The sequence below is a fragment of the Dromiciops gliroides genome, chromosome 5, assembly GCF_019393635.1.
Source record: "Dromiciops gliroides isolate mDroGli1 chromosome 5, mDroGli1.pri, whole genome shotgun sequence".
Lineage (NCBI taxonomy): Eukaryota > Metazoa > Chordata > Mammalia > Microbiotheria > Microbiotheriidae > Dromiciops > Dromiciops gliroides.
The window spans coordinates 186,240,622-186,261,901 of NC_057865.1; the positions used below are offsets into that span (position 1 = coordinate 186,240,622).

General features: G+C 37.6%; 1 protein-coding gene across 1 annotated transcript in view; it reads right to left on the minus strand.

Annotated features, from left to right (window-relative positions):
• Positions 1–349: 349 nt before the first annotated feature.
• Positions 350–21,280, minus strand: part of DERA (deoxyribose-phosphate aldolase) — a 144,132-nt gene continuing 123,201 nt past the window's right edge. The window contains exons 7-9 of the mRNA XM_043967058.1: positions 4,595–4,707; positions 1,523–1,672; positions 350–1,002 (exon numbers count right to left, since the gene is read on the minus strand). Of these exons, the coding sequence (XP_043822993.1) occupies positions 946–1,002; positions 1,523–1,672; positions 4,595–4,707 (320 nt within the window). The 3' untranslated portion in view covers positions 350–945. The remainder of the gene's footprint in view (positions 1,003–1,522; positions 1,673–4,594; positions 4,708–21,280) is intronic.

A 21,280-nucleotide genomic window follows, 5' to 3' on the forward strand; every position in this document is an offset into this window, starting at 1 on the left:
GCTCATTTTATAGATGAGGGAACTAAGGCAAAAAGGGTTAAGTAGCTTGCCCAGGGTCACACAACTAGTAAGTGTCTGAGGCCAGATTTGAACCCAGGAAGATGAGTCTTCCTGACTCTAAGTCCAGGACTCTATCCACTGCACCACCTACTGCCCAATTCTTCAATGTTAACCACTTTAATTCAATAATGTTCTAAGGGACTTTCTCTTAGAAATGCACCCAAGGAATCTAATGATTCCAAAAATTATACTGTAAACATCTCTACGCAACTAATTAACTAATGTTCTAAGATGAATGTATTATAATGCAGAAAAAAGCTATAATCACTTTTAAAAGCAAGAACTTTTTTATTTAAAAATCAGTAACTCCAATTTTCAAATAACAGTGCTTGAAAAGTCATTAGTACAATTAATAAAAAAAAAACTGCAAAAGTTGAAGACATTTTCATAGGGCAAACATTAGTGCCAAATCAGTAACTCTTCAAAGTCACTTTGCTGCTGTTACATCTTGTGGATGTACATTAATCTCCTGTTACAAAGTGTTACTGGGGTAGCTCAACATTTCTTTTTTCACATTTTTTCACAGAATTTGCATGTTGTCATAGTTATCATAAAAATTACTTAGAGTAGTCTGAGAAAGCTTACATCAAGATTAACACTGTAGATTTTACAACCATTATGAATATCAGAAATGTGCCTTTTGGGCTTCAAAAAAGAGCCCCTGGCAGATAACATTTTGTCCTTCATTGTTGGATTTAATTACAAAGACAACCCCAAAGAAAGAAGTGGCCATTGACCTATTTCCCAAGTTCTTGTTAATGAGACTATTTCAGCGATTAATTTGAATTCACTTGTTCATATATATGTATGTTTATATATTTCTACACATGCACAACATACATTAAGATGTTCTTGCATAAAGTCCTTCTGATATTGGTCACTTAATTAAGCCATTGGCAGATCATGATAAGCTGCATATCTTCCAGTTACATGATGGTAGATCTAGAAGGAAATGTTTAAATTTTGATTTTAATTCAAAATATAAACAATAAAACTCTTATACTCCATGGTCCCCAACCCATCTCTTAACAGATTTCAGGTAAAAGATCACAGCATTTAGAACAGGAATGGTTAGAAATTACCCAGTCCAATTCCTTCACTTTACAAATGAGGAAACTGAGGCCCAGAGAGGTTAAATGGTTTAATGGCATTTACAGATCAGAGCAAGGATTGGAAGAGAGGCCCTTTGTCCTCAAAGCCAGTGCTCTTTCCACCACACTACGCTGACTCATCAGGGATAGATGAGGAAAGGCACAAAAGGGATTTGACAATAAAATGAAACAGATGGATTTTCATTTCCAGTTTTGGACTTTTAAATCCTCTCTGGAGAAAACTATAATTTGCAAGTATTACACAGAGAGATATGCAACTTTTAATTTGTTTCTCAAAAACCCATGCAGACTTAATTGAAGAGGGGCTGGGGGGAGCTATACCCTGACATGAAGGTCTTCCTGCAACTCACCTGTCTCTCAATGTCAGAAAGCAAAGTGCTGGCTCCTATACGAAAGAGTTTTGGTGTCAGCCATTCATCCCCAAGCTCCTCTTTAATAAGTGAGAGCCAAGTAATAGAATCCTTTGCAGTCCGGATCCCTCCTGCTGGCTTAAAGCCTATCTGAAAAAGGAGAGGAAAAGGGCCATTTGTTTTGTTTGAATGGCTTAAAATCAGCTGAGGACTGGTTCTCAGTCATCTTTGGTCTATGGATCCCCGGAAATCTAGTGACTGACTCCCTAGCATCAATTTGGTTATAGCCCACCAACACTTACTAAGCAGCTTTTCTTCATGGAGTCTTCTAAAGGCTAAAATACAAACATACAAAACTATAATGCACAAGACAGGCATTGGAGAAGTATAAAGCAAAGTGTAGTCTGAAGAGGGAGGCAATTTTCTTTTTCTTTTGGTGGGGCAATGAAGGTTAAGTGACTTGCCCAAGGTCACACAGCTAGTAAGTGTCAAGTGTCTGAGGCGGGATTTGAACTCAGGTCCTCCTGAATTCAGGGCCTGTGCTTTATCCACTGAGTCACCTAGCTGCCCCCAGGAGGCAATTTTCAAACAGAGGAAATTTCATGGAGGAGGTGGTATTTGCGCTAGGTTAGAGACAATGAGTAGAAATTCAACAAAGAAGGAGAAGGAAGAATATTACCCATGCTATTCCCTACACTTGCAAAGATGGGGAAAAAAAGGAGATGAAAGAATAGGAAACAGACATCAAGAATAACCCACATTTTGTAGTGCTTTAAATTTGGAAAGCACCTTTATTATAACCTTATCCCCATTCTAGACAACTTGCACTGAAATTCATGCAATTATGATCAGAACTGGACCTTGAAACCAGGCCTTCTGATTCCAAAATCTTTCCATGATATCATGTTGTCTCTCTAAAGAGAAACAGTGAAAAAAACTAAGAGCTGAACAATAGCCTACCAGTGACAACATAGATAGAAAAATTATGAAGAGCAGGCACAAGATCTTTAAAAGGTATTATACACAAAACACACACACACACACACACAAATTCAATCAAGTTCAATATGGGTCAGTAAGCCTTTAGGGCAGTGCATCTAAAGAGAGCTTCCATTTTTTAAAAAAGAAAGACTATGGAAAGCATAAACCTGAAATGAAGTCAGTTATGAAATATTAAATCTTTACTTTTCATAAGAGTCACTCAGCATTGGCTGTGAGGCAGGCAGCATGATATGGCACTTAACCTCAGTAACATACAGCTTTATAGGCTAGGATGCTGGAGCCAAAAAGGACAGTTGAGGTCATCTAGTTCAACTCAGAGTTGGGACTAGAATATTCACTTTCTAGACCAATGGTTGTTGAAATGGTTTTTCTCCCCATTAGGTCACAGTATCTAGTCACTAACTTATTGTCAATACATGGAGTTTTACCTGACTTGCAGACACATACTCAGTTGCTTATTTTAGAAACATAAATGTAATTTGGCTTGCATGTCTATCTTTCTAAGTGAAAGACAACTGCCCGAAGAAAGAAATCATCCATAGTCACAAGAGACAGAATTGGACCCTTAATAGTGAAAGATATTAGTTTCTAAGAACAACTATTCAGTTTTCATAAGGTCTAATAAATACACTAGTGGAATAATCTTGCTCCAAGATATCTTAGTTTAAAGAGGCAAAGGTCAGATCTATATTTGTGTCATGGCTATTTTGCCCCAAAGTCTAGCACACTCCTACTTAACTAAAGTATCATTGTCAAGCAATATGGCTGTGTGTGTGTATGTGTGTGTGTGTGTGTGTGTGTATGTCTCTGTGTGTGCATGTGTGTGTGCATGCATGTGCAGGGCCCTGAGGCTGGGAAGAATTAATCTCTTATAGATATATTTACTTTGTCTATGTTTGTCGCAATATGACAGGATATGGAGTTATTCATCAGGAAAAAATTCTGGAAGGACTAGGCCCATCCAAACCAAAAAAAAGGACCCTCTCAACAAATGAACTTGAATTGTAGCTACATATAAAGTTGTCACATCCAATTGGCAAAGGATTAACAGATTTTTTAGAGTTCCCTTTCTGCAAGAGTGTAAAGAATGGTTTTAAAGAGCTTCCCAGGAAGGGGAAGTAAAAATATTTTTAAGGCATGCTGTATTTGCCCCACTTGTGTTAAAAAAAAAAAATCCCCTAAGATAATTTGCAGCTAACAAGCAACTTGATACAAAAAGGAAAATCTAAGCACATTTAAAAAATACCTCATATACTTTTTTCCCTTTTAACTTCATATATTTTCCCCAAAAATTATTATTTTTCAAAAGTTGACAAAGGCCAGCATATACCCTCCTCAGCTTAACAGTCTTCCAGAGAGCACATCCAACTGCCATAAAACGCAAAAATGGATATTTAATTCAAGAGCTATATAACGCCTAGCTACCTTTTCCCTGCTGTTTCACAGTATTTCATTATTTTGTTTAATAAGTTCATCTCCTCAAGAATTTTCTCTTCACCTCATATTATTAAAAGTAATAAGTTTTTCTGGACCAGGGGTTTCCCAACAGAAAAACCAATTTATGTGTGTCCTTCAATAATGACAGGAAAAGATTATTTCCCATTATATTGCATACTTTTCATATCACCACCACAGCTTATCATTCAATAAATGTTAGTCTGCAATTTTTTCCGTTCCTCAAGGAAGTTTAATTTCTGCATTAACCTGTTTTCACTAGCCAATGCCTTGCCAGAAAGCCTCTGTGTAGCAGCAAAATTAGTTCGTTAAAGAACCCATTTAGGAATCTCTTGTCAGTGATAAAATTGTCTTCAGTTAATAAAAGGAGAGAAAGTCAGTTTACATCTCGGTCACACACACTTACACCTCCACTCACACTCACTTTCTGTTAATAGAACGTTTTTCACCATAAATTTATTCTTTTGTAATGAAAGGTAAATTAAACATTTATCTTAATAAAGGTAAGTCATTCATGCCTTCAGTATAAAAAAAAATCGGTTATCATGGCTGTAACTGGTATCATAAGCAACATTATTTTTATTTAGAAGAAAGATCAGCTTGCAATAAAGATACCTTGTTTCCAGTTTTCCAAAAGAAGTCTCTAATGGCCCGAACCATCACTATAGCTACAGGAAAGGTAGCATTTACTGTTTCTTTTCCCGTAGAGGTCTTAATGAAATCAGAACCTAAAACAAAAGAAAGAAAATTTTCATGCTAATTGGAAACTCTTTATAGCTTTAAATCAGATGAAAACTGAGCTGTCTAATGTTTGTTTAGAGAGAGAAAAAATTTACTTTAAATTCAATGAAGAAATAAAATTATCCAAAAAAAGAAAATTATATTTTCCCTTTTAAAAATTCTACACTAGATTTGAGTACTGATTACACATGTGTATATACATACATATGTATGTATATATATATATAAAAATAAAATTTAAGCTTCCCTTTATAAAATTCTATCCCAGACTTAACTAGATTAGGTATACTTAAGTCTGGGGTAGAATTTGTTATTGTTTTTAAGTAATGAATTTAATAGTAAGTTAAATTAGCCCAACCAATGGATCATAGAATCACAGAATTGGAGGGCAGTTGGAAATTTGAAAGGGACCTCAGAAGCCATCTAGTTCAACTTATACACAAAAGGATTCCCATTACAACATATCCGACAAGTTGTCATCTAGCCTTACTTGAAGAACTCCAAGCAGGAAAACCCCACCACCTCTTTAGCCAGCCCATTCCATTTTTTGGACAGCTCTAAATGTTAGGTGGTTTTTCCTATCATCCAGCTTAAATCTGCAACTTGCAGTGATTGCTTTTGGTTCTGCCTTCTGAGGGCAAACTGAAGTTTGGGTCCTTCTCATATATACCCTGTGTCTTCAGTTCTTCAATCAATCCTCATATCACATGGTCTCAAAGCCCTTCACCATACTCCTCTGGGCACTCTCCAATTTATTAATGTCATTCTTAAACTGGGGTATCCAGAATGGAACACAATTAGGTAATGTCTGTCTACTGAGAGCAGAGTATTAGTAGGACTATCACCTCTATTTCTGGAAGCCACCCTTCAATGTAGCCTGAGACTGCATTAGCTTTTGGGGCTACCATGTCATACTGCTGACTCATAATGAATTCACAGTCCACTAAAACTACTAGATATCTTTCATCATAACTGTTTTTTAACCATTTCTTTCCCATCGTATACTCAGGAAGTTGGGAGGTTTTGTTTACCTGAGCTGTTAACTTTACCTTTATTGTTATTAAATTTCATCTTATTAGATTAAGCTCAATGTCCTGGCCTGACAAGGACATTCTGAATCCTGATTCTCTGTTTTAGATATCCCTTCCCATATTTATGTCATCAGCAAATTTGAGGAGCATGCCATTTATGCTCTTATTCAAGTGCAGAATAAAAAGATTAAATAGCACAGAGCCCAACCCAGATCCCTGGGTACTCCACTAGAGACCTCTTGCTTCATTAACACTGAACCATTGGGGGCAGCTAGGTGGCGCAGTGGATAAAGCACTGGCCTTGGATTCAGGAGGACCTGAGTTCAAATCCAGCCTCAGACACTTGACACTTACTAGCTGTGTGACCTTGGGCAAGTCACTTAACCCTCATTGCCCTACAAAACAAAACAAAACAAAACAAACAAACAAACAAACCAAAAAAAAAAAAAACACTGAACCATTAACAAGGACTCTTAGTTCAGTCATCCAATCACCTCTCAACCCATCTGATTGCATCAATATCAAATCATATCCTCCCATTTTATCCACAACAATGAGAGATTTCATTGAAAGTTTGGGGCAGCTAGGTGGCACAGTGGATAGAGCACCAGCCCTGGAGTCAGGAGAACCTGAGTTCAAATCCAGCCTCAGACACTTGACACTTACTAGCTGTGTGACTCTAGGCAAGTCACTTAACCCCAATTACCTCACCAAAAAAAAAAAAAAAGTTTGACTAAGATCTAGGTAAATTATGTCCAAAACATTTTCCACATCTATTAGTTTATTAATCCTGTTGATAAAAATAAAAAGATATTCCACAATCTCACAGCTGTTTCTGTAATGATATGCCACTAATTAAAATAAAATCAGATCATTTTATGCAATAACTGAATATTGAAGAATTAAAGAAAAATTTTATCTTTTGCAAGATGTGGGACAGCATAGTAGATAGTGTATTGGCCTTGGAGTCAAGAAGAATTGGGTTTAAGCCCCTCTGTCCCAGGCAACTCTAAACGAAAAAATGACTTGCTGATTTGCATTCAAAAAGTCAGTTTCCAATATTGGGCATTTGACACACTGATAAAACACAGGTTCTGACCAAAACAAACAAACAAAAAAAGTCAGGTATGTGTATATGAAGGTATAGATGGATAGATAGATAGATGATAGATTGAGCAATAGATAAATAGATAAATTCATTTAACAATCATTTATTTTCAGGTCTCCCTTTTCCTAAAAACCAAACAATTCTCATTTGTCATCTTTCCTTTTTCCTGCTAACCTTCCAGGGGGAAAAAATTACCTATACTCATTGTTTCGTCTTCTTAATCACTAGCTGACTTCTCAACAAATTAGATTGTGAGTTCTTTGAGAACAAGGTTTGTCTTTTGCCTCTTTTTGTATCCCCAGCTCTTAGCAGAGTGCCTAGCCCATGACTGACTAACGTAACAATATGACTTCTGTTCCCAGAAGTTGTGGAAACAGAATATAGTTCTACTGAAACTACATTCTTAGGGTCATCAATGATCATTTAATTGTCAAATCCCAAAAAAAACTGCTGGAAAAACTGGACAATAGTATGCCAGAAACTAGGCATATACACCATATAAAAAATAAGGTCAAAATGGGTACATGATTTAGCCATAAAAGGCGATACCATAGGTAAATTAGGAGAAGCAGGAGTAATTTACCCCTAAGATCTATGGAGAGGAAAACAATTTTTGTCTAAACAAGAAATAGAGAATATTATGAAATGCAAAATGGGTGATTTTCATTACATTAAATTAAAAAGGTTTTGTACAAACAGAAGCAATGCAGCCAAAATTAGAAGGGAGGCAGAAAGCTGGGAAACAATTTTTACAACCAGTATTTCTGATAATGCCCTCATTTCTAAAATATATAGGGAACTAAATCAAATTTATAAGAATGCAAGTCATTCCCCAATTAAGAAATGGTCAAAACAGGAAGTTTTCAGATGAAGAAATCAAAGCTATCTATTGCCATATAAAAAAATGCTCTAAATCACTATTGATCAGAGAAATGCAAATTAAAACAACTGTGGGGCAGCTAGGTGGCACAGTGGATAAAGCACTGGCCCTGGATTCAGGAGGACCTGACCTGAGTTCAAATCTGACCTCAGAAACTTGACACTTGCTAGCTGTGTGACCCTGGACAAGTAACTTAACCCTCATTGCCCAACCAAAAGAAAAAATAAAACAAAACAAAACAAAAAAACAACTCTGAGGTACCACCTAACACCTATTGTGATAAAATATTGGGACTTGGTAGATGCCTAGGGGTCCCACCTGATTGATTTAGCATTGTTTCAATTGGGTGAGAATGAGAAACTAAGTACCTACTTAGTGATGATTGGATGAGGACCACACCTGGCTAACCCTGAGTGATGTGTTGGTGTGCTACTGATGTCAGCAAGAGACCATTCTCAACCAATCAGCTTGAAGGACCTCCCCTTTGAGGGAGGGGGAGAGGAACAAGGAAGTGAATGCTTGCTCAGTGAAGAACTCTCTTTTTGGGGAGGAAGAGGGGTGGCAATAGAGGGAGAACAGGAGTCTCCCTTGTCATTCAGGACATTGATTTGGTGGCAGAATTTCACATGGGCTGCTGGGAAAAGAAAGGTTTCTGTCTCTCTGGCTATAACAAATAGATCCAAGCTTTAATAAATCTTTAAAAGCCTAAACTCTTGCTGAATTTATCAGTGATTTTAGCCAGCTTCCCCCCCAAGACTAGGGGGAGGGGCAGATTAGGACCCACATTTATATTTTAAACATCACACTATCAGATTAGATAATATGACAGAAAAAGAAAATAATAAATGTTGGAGAAGCTGTGGAAAAATTTGAACACTAATGCATTGTTGGTGGAGCTGTGAACTGATCCAAACATTCTGGAGAGCAATTTGGAACTATTCCCTAAGCACTATGGGACTGTACATACCATTTGATCAAGTAATACCACTAGTAGGACTGTATCCCAAAGAGATCATAGAAGAGGGAAAAGGACCCACATGTACAAAAATATCTATAGCAGCTCTCTTTGTGGTGGCAAAGAATTGGAAATTGAGGGAATGCCCTTCAATTGGGGAATGGCTAAACAAGTTGTGATATATGAATGTAATAGAATATTATTGTGCTGTAAGAAAGGATGAGTAGAAGATTTTCAGAGAAACCTGCAAGGACTTACATGAACTGATGCTGAGTGAGATGAGCAGAACCTGGAGAACATTGTACACAGTAACAGCAACATTTTAAGATGATCAACTGTGATAGACTTGGCTCTTCTCAGCAGTGCAATGATCCAAAACAATTTCAAAGAACTCATGATAGAAAATGTTCCCCCATCTAGAAAAAAGAACTGTGGATTCTGTATGCAGATTGAACCATACTGTTTCTACTTATGGGCTGATTTTTTTTCTTTTTTGAGGTTTTTCCCTTGTGTTCTTATGTGTGTGTGTGTGTGTGTGGTAATTGGGGTTAAGTGACTTGCCTAGGGTCACACAGCTAGTAAGTGTAAAGTGTCTGAGGCCAGATTCAAACTCAGGTCCTCCTGAATCCAGGGCCAGTGGTCTATCCACTGAGTCACCTAGCTGCCTGCCCTTGTGTTCTGATTCTTCTTTAACAATATGACTAAAGCAGAAATATGTTTAATGTGATTGTACATATATAACCTATATCAGATTGCTTTCTGTTTTTGGGGAATGGGGAAGGAAGAGAGGATGGGAGAAAAATTTGGAACTAAATCCTATTAAAATAAATGTTGAAAACTATTTTTCCATGAAACTGGAAAATAATAAAATACTTTTATGACAAAAATAAAACAGCTGTCAAATCCAAAAGCCTTTTCTTAGTCTTCATCTCCACTCCCAAATTTATTCATCCAACAAGCATTTATTAACTGCTAACCATATGCCAGGAACCAGGGATACACAGAAAAATGTGAAATAGTTCTTGCCCTCAAGGAGCCTGAATTTTCCCATAGCATTTGACTCTGCTAACAGTCCTCTCCTCTTCTTGATTCTCTCATCTTCTGTAGCATCCGTAACAGTTTTCTCTCCTGGTTCATCTCTTACTCACTCTTCCATATCTGCTTCTTAGTCTTTATGCACACATTTGTACCTTTTTTGTATAAATAACTCTTCCATTATTGGCTTATATGCTATTAGCCAATAAACATCATAGCCAGGTTAAAATTTATGTGGCAGCATCTCTGTTCCTTAAATTTTCTCTTCCTGCACTGCCGTCCCCATCTGAGTACTACAATAATCTTGATAGTCGACATACATACCTGTTTTCAAAGAGTCCACATTCTAACTGGGGAAGAGAACAAATAAAGGAGGATTCAGATCCAGGAAAGATAAAAAGAAAGTATGGAGAGCACGGTAGCAGGGTAAATGGGAATGCCTAAAAGTCTAGAGGACATAATGTCAGGGCAGATAAGGTCAATGGTCTTTAGAGCCCAGGAGCAGGGTGGTTGGAAAAGCCCCATAGTCCTCCATTGCCTTCTGAGTCACCCAAAACCTGGATTCTGTGATTCATAGTCATAGAGTATCACCAAGATAATAAGGTTGTTAGGATTCAATGAAATTATATTTGTAAAGTGCTTAGCATAGGGCCTGACACATAGCCACTGCTGCATAATGGCTAACTGTTGTTGTTGTTGTTGTTGTTATGTTTAATAGTCATTTGTATTTTTGCAGTAAACAAGGAATCATATTGTCCTAACACATACATGAGAGATGTCTTTTGGGGAGAACTCTCAAGTCTAGGTTTTGCTCCACTGAGTTTCTATTTCTTCTTCCAAAATAAAAAAGAATAGGATAGGCAGAATAGGATCCCAAACAAAATAAAGAGGAAATCATGGAGATGATTTCCAGGGCTTTATCTTTTGAATAAGGCCAAAGATTAATCTGAGGAGGAAAAAGAAAAGGGAAAACTTGAGTAAAAGCTGAGAGTAACTCAAGCTGAAGGAGAAGGGCTCAATAGGAGGAAGAACAAAGAACTCAATGTAAAGAAAAAAAAATTGAGAAAAGGGTAGACCCAAGAAGAAGAAGGTAAGAAAAAGTTAGGAGAGGTAAGATGTTAATGAGAAAAGATCAAAGAAATTGGGTGTGGCTTTTAACTAGTTAAGAGATGATAAAAGAGTGTGTCAAGATAAAGGAATGTGGTAGATGAGGGGATTTAGCAGATACTCAGGGGCCCACCTGGAGACTGATCTAAACTGAGTAAATTGGGTGAGAGCGACTGACTGCTGACTGTCTTACTGCCAGTTAACTAGATTGTAAGCACATCTGGCTGGTACTTAAGAGGGTATTGTTCTCAGAAGCTAAAAACTTTGAACTTTACATCAAGACCACCTTCAGGTCCAGTGAACCAATGAATTTGAATGATGCTAGCCAATCAGCTTGAAGAACCTCCCATTTCACGAAGGAGGAAGTGAACACAGGCGGGAACTGCTTCCTATTTGTCTGGAGAGATTGGTGTGGTGGCAGGACTTCACAGGGGACTTTAGGAAGACTAGGATTTACATGCTATAAGAAATCTGTTCTCAATCTTTCTCTCTTTACTATCTTATATCTTTTAATAAACCCTTAAAAGCCTAAACTCTTGGTGAATTTATCAGTGATTTTAGCCAGTTTCCTCCCAAAACTGGGCGGGGGGGGGGGGGGACAGATTAGAACCCACATTTAGAATTTGAAACAACACAAGAATAAGGAAAGATGTTAACAGCTTACTGAAGGAGGTAGGTTATAATCATCCATACACCCCTAGCAATTTAAATTAAGAGAAATGGGCCTCTCATTTAACAGCAAGAACAGAAAATAGGGAGAATTTGGAGTGGCTTGCATTAAATCTGCCAAGGCCAAGTGACTACTCTCTATATTCAAAGTGCATAGGGGGCAGTGAGGTGGCGCAGTAGATAGAGCACCGGCCCTGGAATCAGGAGTACCTGAGTTCAAATCCTGCCTCAGACACTTAACACTTACTAGCTGTGTGACCCTGGGCAAGTCACTTAACGCCAATTGCCTCACTAAAAAATAAACAAATAAATAAAATTTTAAAAATTAAAAAAAACAAAGTGCATGAAATTTGTAAATATGTATTTCAAAGTTTCCCTCCAAATGAGGTGAAAGGGCTATAGAAATGTCTTTCTACATTCCAGAACATCAGGGAAATGAAGTATTCCCAAAACAAACAAGAAAACAGAAGCTGGGCTTCAACTGGGGGGTGTAAGGGTTGAGGAGGGAGAAAGTAGGGGAAAAAAAAGATCTGAAGAGGCAGAAAGGGCACCTGACCTCTGTCAAGCATTTAAAGAGTGGAGAAAGAAAATAAGAAGCACTAAAGTACACTCAGAGTTTGTTTTGGGTTTTGTTTTTTTTTTTTAAGTACTTGAAATTCTTTCTGAAGTGGAACAAACCAGGTACTCTAAGGAGAAAACAGTTACTTGTCCTGGAAGAAAAGATGTTGCAAAACCACAGACACTGTCAGTTAGAGGTCATTCAATAAGCCAGAGAAATAACAGAATACTGATAATTGGTGACTTCCTATTCAGAAGTACTATCTAAAACATGAGAGAACTTCCCAATATCTGTCAAAATCACATCTAGTGATTTGTGTCAGCACAAATGATACCTCCAGAAGGGTCCTAGAAAGCAATGCCAAAGATTCCAAAGAATTCTGAATGACTCCTTTAAAATATAAGAATGACAGTGACTTGAACAGGAATTGAGTGTGCCTAACAAAGGCAGGTAAAAATGTCTTATGTCTAATGTCTTACAAATATAATCAAAAGAGCTATAAACTTAAAAGGAAACAGGAAGAAGAAAAATAGATAAAATGTAGGAAGAAGAATAGCAATTGAGATACCCATAAGGCACGAGAAACAAAATATAACCATGAGCCCAGAGGTGAAACCAAAGGCCTCAAACATCTATCCACAAAAGCACAAAATACAGGTGTGGAAATTTATTTTGATTTGGGGACCCTACCTTTGGGCTGAGATTAAAAAAACTTTAGGCCCTCAGGGTTTTTTCTGTAGGAGAAGCTGGTGCCCCTCCCCCTCTGCTTCAGTTTAGCCAAAAGGCCTCGTGAGCTATGTGAGATGTCAGGTCAGACAGCTGGGGGGGAAAAGCCCCCAGCTCCCTCCTACCTGAACAGATCTATCCCAGAGATCCCGGGCTTGTCCAGGCTGGGCTTTGGTGTAGCCTGTGCTGAGGCATGTGATGCTCAAGTGTACCCCCAGCCCCAGTCGCAGCCCTGGCTGGTAGATTAGCTTGGTCTGTGGAGGCACAAAAAACCCCGAGATTTGAGTGGAAAAAAGGAAAATATATATAGACCTGGGAGTTAGAAGAAAGGGAGGCGGAAAGATTAGGAGAATTAGGGGGAGCCGGTGGAGAAGATTAAAGGAGGTTGACAAGATAGAAGAACGGAGGAAAGGGGCGGCAAAGGCGGCAGAGGGCAGACTGACCGAGCAGACAGACAGAACAGGAGGCAGCGGAGAACACAGAAGCGGTCAGCACAGGGCACAGGTTGGAGAAAGCGAAGATTAAGAGAACAGAAGGACACTGGAGCACTAGGAGAACGGAAGGAGAGGTCGGTGGGAGAGAAACACAGGGGTTCAGCGGTGGCAGTAAGGAGAGGAAAGTTAGACACAGGGGCATTTACAAAGTGAAAGGGGCACGGAGTTTGAAAGTCACTGAGCAGGGAAAGTGGAACATACCCTAAGGCAAGAGGCGGCAATGGCCCTTATTGTATTAAAAAAGTTTCAGGCCAGCTGGTGAAAAGAGACGGTGCTGGAAAGCCCTCGGGTTGTACATTTTATTTCCCTGTATTTTTATGTTTAAATGGTATCTCATAAATAAACTCTGCTGGGGCAGCTAGGTGGCGCAGTGGATAGAGCACCGGCCCTGGAGTCAGGAGTACCTGAGTTCAAATCCGGCCTCAGACACTTAACACACACTTACTAGCTGTGTGACCCTGGGCAAGTCACTTAACCCCAATTGCCTCACTAAAAAAAATAATAAATTAAAAAAAATAATAATAAAATAAATAAACTCTGCTTTGATTATTTAGTTAAGAGGCTTCTTAATCTTTTGCTTATCAATTTTGGGAGTGGAGCAGTGTGGTGGAACTTTATAAATGGCCCATGCTAAGTTAATAGCAGTCAGATAGCCAGTTAGTCAAAAGTCTCAGATTAAGTACCCCAGTCAAATTAGGCCCCCAAATTAGGCCCAAATAGTCAAAATATTTTTACACAGGCAACAAGGAAGATTACCTAGAAGTACCAATGCAAGGAGGCAAATATGACCTCGTGAATTTTATAGTCATAGGGAGATGATAATGGTGACATTAATATAGTTTATAGAGTATTATACAGGGGGAGGCTAGGTGGCACAGTGGATTAAGTACCGGCCCTGGATTCAGGAGGACCTGAGTTCAAATTTGGCCTCAGACACTTGACACTTACTAGCTGTGTGACCCGGGGCAAGTCACTTAACCCCCATTGCCCCGCAAAAAAACCCATAAAAATAAATAAATAAAGTATTCTACATATATTACCTCATTCAGTCAGTCCCAGGAAATGTCTCTAGATCAGTGTATTATTAAAGGGAAACAGCAGAGGTAAAAACATGAGTGAAGAGGGCACTGTGTTAAGAAAGTATGCAAGATAATCATGCAAGACGATCCAGAAACCATACTGGAAAGCTTAGAGGAAAGCATTTAGATAAAGATCAATGGAGGAAGAAATGGAAATTATTTTCAGAGCATACCACACATCATCTCAATAGAAATGTATTCAGGAAACACTTTTAGACACTTTTATTAAGAGAGGTACAGTCTCCAGAAATAAGAAGGATTGTATTCTACACTAGTTGTATTCTATATTGGTTGGAATATATCTGGATGTTGTGTTTAATGTTGTTGCAGTGGTGGTCGTATCATTCTCAGTTGTGTCTGACTCTTCATGACCCCTTTTCTTGGCAAAGATACTGGAGTGGTTTGCCATTTCCTCCTCTAGTTCATTTTACAGATGAAAAAACTGAGGCAAACAAGGTTAAGTGACTTGTATAGGGACACAACTAGTAGTGTTGAGTTCTGGCTACCATACATTAGGAAGGAAACTTAACAACCTAGAGAATGCCTAGAGGATCACATCGATACTGATACCAAGCCTTAAGTTCATGACACATGGGGATTAGTTGAAGAAACTGGGACTACTTATCATGGAGGTACAATAGGATAGCTGCCTTTAAGTACTGAAAAAGTTGTCATGTGCAATAGGCATTAGAGTTGTCCATATGCCTGAGGACAGAATTAAGAACAGAGGTAAATTCAGAAAGGTAAATCAGGCTGGATATAAGGGGAAAAGTTTAGGAAAATGGAGTTATGTATAAATAGGATGGTACCCTCTCTTTGGAGGTATGGGGCTTCTTTTGGGGGTTGGGTTGGACAAACACATGGCCACTTCCAATTCTGAAATTCTATGGTTTTGCTGAGGTAGGAAAAAAAGAAAAAAAGTAAAAGCTGAAAGAGAGTAACAAGCTGAAGGAGGATTAAATATGAGAAAGGCCTCAGTGTAAAGAAGAAGAGGATTGGGGCAGCTAGGTGGCACAGTGGATAGAGCACCGGTCCTGGAGTCAGGAGTACCAGAGTTCAAATCTGGCCTCAGACACTTAACACTTACTAGCTGTGTGACCCCGAGCAAGTCACTTAACCCCAACTGCCTCACTAAAAAAAAAAAGGAGAGGATTAAGAAAAATATGGACTCAAGAAGGTAAGTGGTAAGGCAAAGTAAGAAAGAAAGGATAAAAACGGTAAGGAAGACAAGATGTATTATAATTAATAAACAATACACTTAGTGAAATCTTGTATTTGACCCTTTCAATCAACTGTGTGACTATGAAGATGAGGTCTGAATATCAAAATTCAATTGTAAAAGAGGTACTGTTTCTTCGGATATATAAATCCATGATGCCTGGATCCATATAGATCATTCTCTTAAATATTTTATACATCAAGATTTGTGATTTCAACAACAGAATACTAACACAAATGACAAAACATCTATAACTTAGTAGATAAGTCCTGGAGAGCTGCTTAGAAAAGGCATATTCTTGCCTATGGTATCACAGGTACTAAGAGATATAGGCAAGATTGGAACCCATGCTTTCCTCACTCCAAGTCTATAACTCTGTCTTCTACAGCACAGTGCCTCTCAAAGATTTTAAAGAGATGAGAAAATAAGCATATGGTTCAGTAGTTTTTGATATCTTTCTGATTACCTTGTTATTGTTGTTGCCAATATCATCTGAAATTTTTCCTAATTATTCTTTTTCCCAGAAATGTGGAAAATTATAACTCTCAGTAATTTTAAAACCATGTCGTCTCCAGCACAGACTTCATCAATGTGCTCTGACTACTTTTCACATTCATCTTTTGTAATGCTTCCTACATTTATATTCATTGTATACTTCTTTCATTTAACATTGAAAAAGTGTTATTCAACACTAAAATGTTGAAAGTGTGGTGATTCTTCTGTTATGGATGATGAAACTAGATTGGTTCTATTTTTCATCTGTTATCATCATTCCAGTTCATATTTAAAGGTTCTTGGGATGAACTGACATAACTGAGCATCACGTTAAGCTCTTTTCAAACTCATTTCCTACTCTTTTCTGAGACCCCAAACTATTAATCTTTCATCATGTTCCTCCATAATATTCTGCAAATGAATTTAAGATTAAACTCATGTTGCCTTTTCTTTCTGTCTTACAGAAGGTAAAAAGAGATCAAATGTTTCAGGAAAACCTGGAAAACATGAACTGATGCTGAGTGAAGTGAGCAGAACCAGAAAAACATTATGCACAATAACAGAAACATTGTGCGATGATCAACTATTGACTTAGCTCTTCTCAGCAATACAATGATCCAAAAGAATTCCAAAAGACTCATGATGGAAAATACCATCCACATGCAGAGAAAGAACCATGGAGTCAGAATGCAGTTGAAAGCATATAATTTTCACTTTTTTTTTTTGTTTTGGGGAGTGTTCTTGTCATTTTCCCCTTTTGTTCTGTTTCTTCATTTACAACATGACTAATGTGGAAATATGTTTAAATATGTTTAACATTATTACACATGTATAACCTATATCAGATTGCTTGCATTTTGGGGAGGGGGAAAAGGAGGAAGTCAGGGAGAAAAATTCGAAACTCAAAGTCTTATAAAAAATGCATGTTGAAAACTATCTTTACATGTAATTGGAAAAAATAAAATACTATTTATAAGAGAGAGAGAGAGAGATCAAATGTTTACCAACAGTTGGTTTAAGGGTTCTTTTGACCTTTTTGTCATGGAAATTAAAGCTATAACCAGGAATTATTTTGCCTGGTTTTGGAAGGTGAGGATGAGGATGAACCAATATTGGCTCAGAGAACAGCTGAGGCCAGACTGGTGGCAACAATGGCACAGACAATAGTTGTAGGGAGGGCAGGGAGAGCCAGCAGTCTAGTGGATAGTTCCATGAGGGGAAGGGAACCGATAGTTATTATAGAGCTACAAGTGCAATTACATTAAAAGAGGGGAAAGGTGGCAGCCTATCCCTTAGAGCAGGGGCTTTCAATATTTTTTTGAATCATGGATTCCTCAGTCTGGTAAAGCCTATGGAATTTTTCACAATAATGTTTTTAAATGCAAAGATAAAATAATAAGAAATAAGGAAAGCAATTATCAAAATGCAGTTAGCAGAATATTTTTTAAATAAGTTCATGCACTCCAAGTTAAGAACTTCTGATTTAGACAAACCTGCCCATACCCTTTTGGACCTGAAGGAAAGTTGGTTCCCAGAAGTGGAGCACTGTGGTAAAAGGAACCTAGGGAAGATACTGAGTAAGAAGACATGGTTATATTGTCCAAGCAGCATTTGTCAGCTATGGACCACATGTTGTATAGGAAGACAGTCTCTGAAATATGAGAATAGTGAACTGTAGAAAACTATAACGCAATACTATATTACTCAAAGATGTCTGTGGACTGGGAAAAGTTTTTGCACCTACAGTTGCTTTTTATTAGTTAAACTTCTTCAGGAAATAGTGATAATCAATGTCAATGTCTTTTCCTTTATCCATTTCTCAATTTTATTTGATAATTTTAATATGTTGGATTTGAATTGATAATTATATATAGTATCTTTTGACTATTATTTCTTCTAATTTGGTTGTGATTTTGATCTTTGTTCTAACTAGTTGATGGTTGACTGCACAAAACAATTGGTTTGAAAATGATCCATATTAGTAAACATTTCTTTCCTTTAGTAGAGAATCTCATGTATGTTGTTATATGCTCACTATACCTAATACCTTTGAACTTTCTTTTTAAAGCTTTCCTGGCATGTGGGCATGAAACTCTTCTATAATCCACAAATTTCCATCCACTTTCATTTCTTAACACTAAACAGCACTTTATAAAATATGTTTTGCTGTATTTTCCCACGTCCACATCTTCCCCAAAGTTATCATTTACTAAGATATTAAGTTCATTGATTTGCCCAAGGTGATACAAGCAGAAAGAAGCAGAATCCATATTCAAACTGGGTCCAAGTCAAATATCCTTTCCCCTACACTAGTCACAGTGCTTATTATTTAGACATCACAAACACAAAATGGCCAAATGCCACCATGGTGATGGTTCTTATTGCCTTTAGATATATAATTCAATTCAATAAACATTTATTTAGTGCCTACTCTATACTAGGTACCAGGGATAATTTTTAAAATTGAAATAGATATGACCTTGAGGTGTTAATGGGAGGATAAAACATGTACACAGAAATAAATAAAAAGTATTTATAAAAGTAATTTCAAAAAGAAAAGTAATAATAATAATAATAATAATAGCATTTATATAGAGCTTTTAGGTGTACCAAATGCTTTACAAAAATGATATCATTAAATCTTCTTTTTTACACATGAGGAAACCAAGGCAGACAATGATTAACTGACTTACCCAGGGAGTGCCTGAGGCTGAATTTGAATTCAGGTCTTCCTTCTTGACTTTAGGTCCAGTGCTCAAGCCATTAAGTCACCTAGCTATCTCCTAAAGTCTACACTTGTAGTATATATAATTGTACTCAATCAAAAAGCATTTATTAAGTGCCTAATTGGAGTCAGGCAATACCTTTGGCACTGTAGGGGTACAAAATTTAAAATGAAACAGTCCCATTAATCCTTTCCCTCATATTCTACTGGGAGAAAAAATATCTACTTATTTAAGCATACAAAATATGTACTTTTATGGTATGTACATGAGACGTATTACTTTATACAAAGAAATGCAAGGTAATTTTTTTTAGTAGAAGCAACACTAGCAACTACAGGGATAAGAAAAAGGCCTATGGAAGGAAGGTGGTGCTTCAACTGAAGTTTGAAGGAAACAATGAATCCTAAGAGTTGAGCAAGAAGTGAATTCCAAGCATAGGAAACCTATACAAGAGTACAAAAGGAGACATGAAATGTCAACTATGAGAAATACCAAGAAGGTCAATGTAGCTTGACCATAAAGTATATAAAGTAGGGTCATGTTAGAATAAAGTGAAAAGGTAGGTTGGAGCCAGGTCGTGAAGACCTTTAAATGTGTGTGTGTGTGTGTGTGTGTGTGTGTGTGTGTGTGTGTGTGTTTAAAGATTTGTATCTGACTAATAGAAATAGGAAACAACTGAAGTTTACCGAGTGGAAGATGGGCACATGTAAGAACTATGCTTTGAAAAAATCACTTTGCCAGTTGTGTGATAGATTAGAGTAGAGAGAGATGTCAGGAAGGGAGACCAATTAGAAAGCTATAGCAATAGCGCAATGGAGAGATGATAAGGGCATGAACTAAAGTGGTTATTATTTGAGTAATGGGAAGGGGTCAGATATAAGGGAAACTGTGGAGGAATAATTAAAAAGACCTGGCAACTGATTGGATATGTGAGGTAAGAGAGTGAAAGAGTCAAGGAGACTCCAACGTCGAGAATCTAGATGACTAGAAGGATGATGAGATGCTTAATAGATCTAAGGAAATTTGAAAGAAGGATGAGATTTGGGGGAGACACAGCTCTGTTTTAGATATGCTTATTTGGAGAAGCCTAGGGGACATCCAGTCTGAAATGTCTAATAGGCAATTTGTGATACTGGATTGGAATTCAGAAGAGAGATTTTGACTGGCTACAGGTCCACCACATACACAGGCAAGTTGTAGTTTAGGAACATTGATCCTCCAGAGATGTCAATCTTTATCCACATATATAAATGGAACCTATTGCTGAGCACACCAGGCTCTGGGCTTATGTGGACCAGATTTAGTTCTGGGGAGCAACTTCACCAAATATTATTTCTGCGGTTTATTTGGCCCCTAAAAAAAGTTTAGTCTGACAAATTTCAAAATATGGCTTATGTTTAGGTCTCCACAAATATGTGTAAAAAGGTCCCCATATCCTATATGACCACAGTGAACTGTGTTCCAACTCTTGTGTTTGCTTCTCCAAGGAGAATGTGTCAACCATTCATTCATTTAGCATCACATCCTAGTTTCTTCCAGTTTTATTTATAGTGAGAATATAAAAAAATATGAGGATTCAGTTCCTCTTAACTGTTAATATAGTTAATTTATAAATATTTCTGATTGTAAGTTTTAGCATTCAATGCCCACTTGTCCACCACTCTGCCACTATCATTATAGCAACAAAAGGGAATCTCTCATTTTGTAATTTTGTTTGCTTTATGGATGTCTATGGCCAAAGAATTAAGCATCAGTTGGCCAGACTACTAGTAACAAAGCTCTCCTTGACTGGGGAGGCTGCTCTTCAGACAGCAAAGCAGTAGCTCAAAAGAAATGTGAGATGAGAAAATTTAGCAACATCTCCACTCCAAATGTTCATATAGACTATTTGTGCCCAGCCTATGGCAGAGCCTCCCAACCTCACAGTGGTCTGATTAGCCACATTTGGAAACATTATACCTTGACCTCAACATATTGATGTCATTTTGGTGCTCTTCAAGGACCAACAACTTCAAAGGACAACAAGCACCACCACTCTTCAGACACCAGACAGTCTGTCACCACAACCTTACTTTTGAACTTTGTAAGGCTTACCAGAACTTATATCTTAATGCCCTAGCCTTCAAGAACACAGTGTTACCTGCATGCCACAATAAGACATCAGAGAAGGACTTCAGTGAAGGAAACTATACACTGTACAGTACATAGCAGTCAATGATGGGTGTCAAATTACTGTTATAGAAGAGATAAATTATTTCCAACTAGGGTAATCAAGGAAAAGTAAGAGTAGACAGGATTTGGTATGGATATGCAGAGAGGAATAGAATTGAGTACTCAAAGACCAAAGGAACAACATGGCTTTGGTGGAAAATCACAAGGCATATTTTGAGGAGGGAGAAGAGCAAAAGAAAGTGAGGCAATGAATAGACTAATTTAATTAGAGCAGAGAGTTTGTAAAAGGCAGTAATAGAAGATAA